Source organism: Lemur catta, chromosome X, assembly GCF_020740605.2.
Source record: "Lemur catta isolate mLemCat1 chromosome X, mLemCat1.pri, whole genome shotgun sequence".
NCBI classification, from domain to species: domain Eukaryota; kingdom Metazoa; phylum Chordata; class Mammalia; order Primates; family Lemuridae; genus Lemur; species Lemur catta.
Genome location: NC_059155.1, coordinates 32,972,001 through 32,974,261, shown reverse-complemented (window position 1 = coordinate 32,974,261; position 2,261 = coordinate 32,972,001). Strand labels below are relative to the sequence as shown.

Below are 2,261 nucleotides of genomic sequence, written 5' to 3'. Positions count from 1 at the left end.
AGTCATTCTGGCAGCTTTCAAATGGCCAAAGGACTTCCAGATGGAGATCGCTAATTTGCTGACATTTTTTCGCCTTCCAAAACACATGTCTAAATCCCAAGTCATCCCTTCACCTGTGTGCAGGTATAAAACCCTCATCATTTTCATGAAAAAAATAATTTTATTTCAGAAATCAATGTTGAGGTTTAGAAAAAAGGCAGAACAACTGCTTCCAAGAGCCAAAGACCATGTACTTCCAAGGGTGGTGACAAATTCCTGTGAAGGCCAGGGTTCAGGGGAACAGCAGGCGATGGTAATTCACACACTCAGCACCTGCCCAGCCAGAGGCTACCTTCCTGTCTTTCCCTCCCTCCCTGCAGACTCTTTAGACCAGTTTTACCCCATCTCCATTGTCTTCTACTCCTATATGTCCATAATATGAAATGGAAGAAAGCTTTTAATCTCTTGTAACTAGTATTAATATTTATGGTTTCAATTCTTAATTTTTTTTTCAATGACCTGTGAACTTTTTATTGGTATAAGGGCACTCTGGTCCTACTGCCTCAATGCCTCAGAACTTTGGTGTCGTTGGTCTCAGACAACACTTTGCCATCCATTATCCTGCGAGTCATGGTCTTTTGGATGGTTTGCATGGAGTTGCTGCTGTCCAGGGCATCACCAAGATTGAAGTCTTCCCCGTCTTCCAGCAGGCAGCGGTAGGTGGCAATCTCAGCCTCCAGCTTGACCTTGATGTTCAGCAGGGCCTCGTACTCCTGGGCCTGGCGCTGCCCTCTGCCCGGGTCTGTGCCAGCTCCGACTCCAGGTGCAGCAGGACCCCGCTGAGCTGCTCCATCTGCATGGTGTAGCGGGCCTCCATCTCCCTCAGGCTGTTCTCTAAGTCGGCCTTCACATTTCTCATAGAGTCCAGGTCAATCTCCAAGGACTGGACTGTACGTCTCAGCTCCGTGAGTGTCATCTCGGGAGCATCGACCTCGGCGGACTGTGAGGTGACCACTGTGGTTCTCTCCTCAGTCTGGTGGGACCAGTGCTTGTCCAGCCCCTCTCGGTTCTTCCGAGCCAGCTCGTCATACCGGGCCCGGATGTCCGCCGTGATCTTGCCGAGGTCCTGGGATTTGGGGGCGTCTACCTCCACAGTCAACCCAGAGCTGGCAATCTGGGCTTGTAGGCCTTTTACTTCCTCCTCCTGGTTCTTCTTCATGAAGACCAGCTCCTCCTGGAGAGCCTCGGTCTCTGTCTCCAGCTGCAGCCGAGTGATACTGGTGTCATCAATGGCCTTGTGGAGCCCATGGAGGTCGCCCTCCACAGACTGGCGCAGGGCCAGCTCTGTCTCACACTTGACTCTAAAGTCAGCAGCAGCAAGACGGGCATCGTCAACCTGCAGAACGATGCGGGCATTGTCCACAGAATTTGCAAAGATCTGAGCCCTCAGGTCCTCGATGATTTTGAAGTAATGCGCCCAGTCTCTGACCTGGGGCCCCTTCTTCTCCAGGTGGTCCCGGATTCTGCTTTCCAGCCTCTGATTATTGATCTATCTCCAGGCTCCTCACTCTGTCCAGGTAGGAGGCCAGGCGGTCGTTGAGCTCTTGCATGGTCTCCTTCTCGGTCTGGATGCCCCCTATTCCTGCCAGACTCCTGGCCATCCCCGTGGCCAGGCCCCCGGGCCCCCAGCCGCTCCGCATGCTGGTGGAGCGGGACACGGAGATCCGGGAGCCCGAGCCCCCGGCGCCTGCATAGACGCTGGCCGTGCTGCTGACGGGCGGGACGCTACGGCTGGGCGCCTGGGCGGAGCCCAGGGACCGGTAGTTGGTGGAGAAGGTGGTGGAGTGAGTGGTGAAACTCATGCTGTCGGCGGAAGAGAGTGACAGGACAGGACTCAGGGTCCGTGGGCCAATTCTTAATTTTAAAAGCAGTTAAGTGAAATGTTTTCTATTTCTCAAATTTAACAAAATTGCTTTTCACTCATTGGTATGCCTTGCTAACAGTGCTAACAACTACCATTAACTGAGCACATACTAAGTGCCAGGTGCTGCACTAGGCACTTAAGATGTTATTAAGTCATTTAATACTCACAAGAGTTCTATGTACTATTATATCATTCTCATTTCAAAGGTGAGGAAATGGAGGCAGAGACATTAAATGTCTTCTCCAATGTCCTCTGACTTTTAACTGGCAAAGATGTTGAAACTTAGACGGTTTGATTCCCGGGCCCACATCCTCAACCACAAAACTTAACTAATGGCCTTCTGTTTGTTAGATGTCCC

General features: G+C 51.6%; 1 protein-coding gene across 1 annotated transcript; it reads right to left on the bottom strand.

Annotated features, from left to right (window-relative positions):
- Positions 1-488: 488 nt before the first annotated feature.
- LOC123628703 (keratin, type I cytoskeletal 18-like) lies at positions 489-1,871 on the bottom strand. The gene is given in 3 exon segments (XM_045538607.1): positions 489-772; positions 775-1,525; positions 1,527-1,871. Coding segments are annotated over 3 exon segments (1,296 nt in total). The 5' UTR covers positions 1,842-1,871; the 3' UTR covers positions 489-542.
- Between the last annotated feature and the right edge of the window lie 390 nt (positions 1,872-2,261).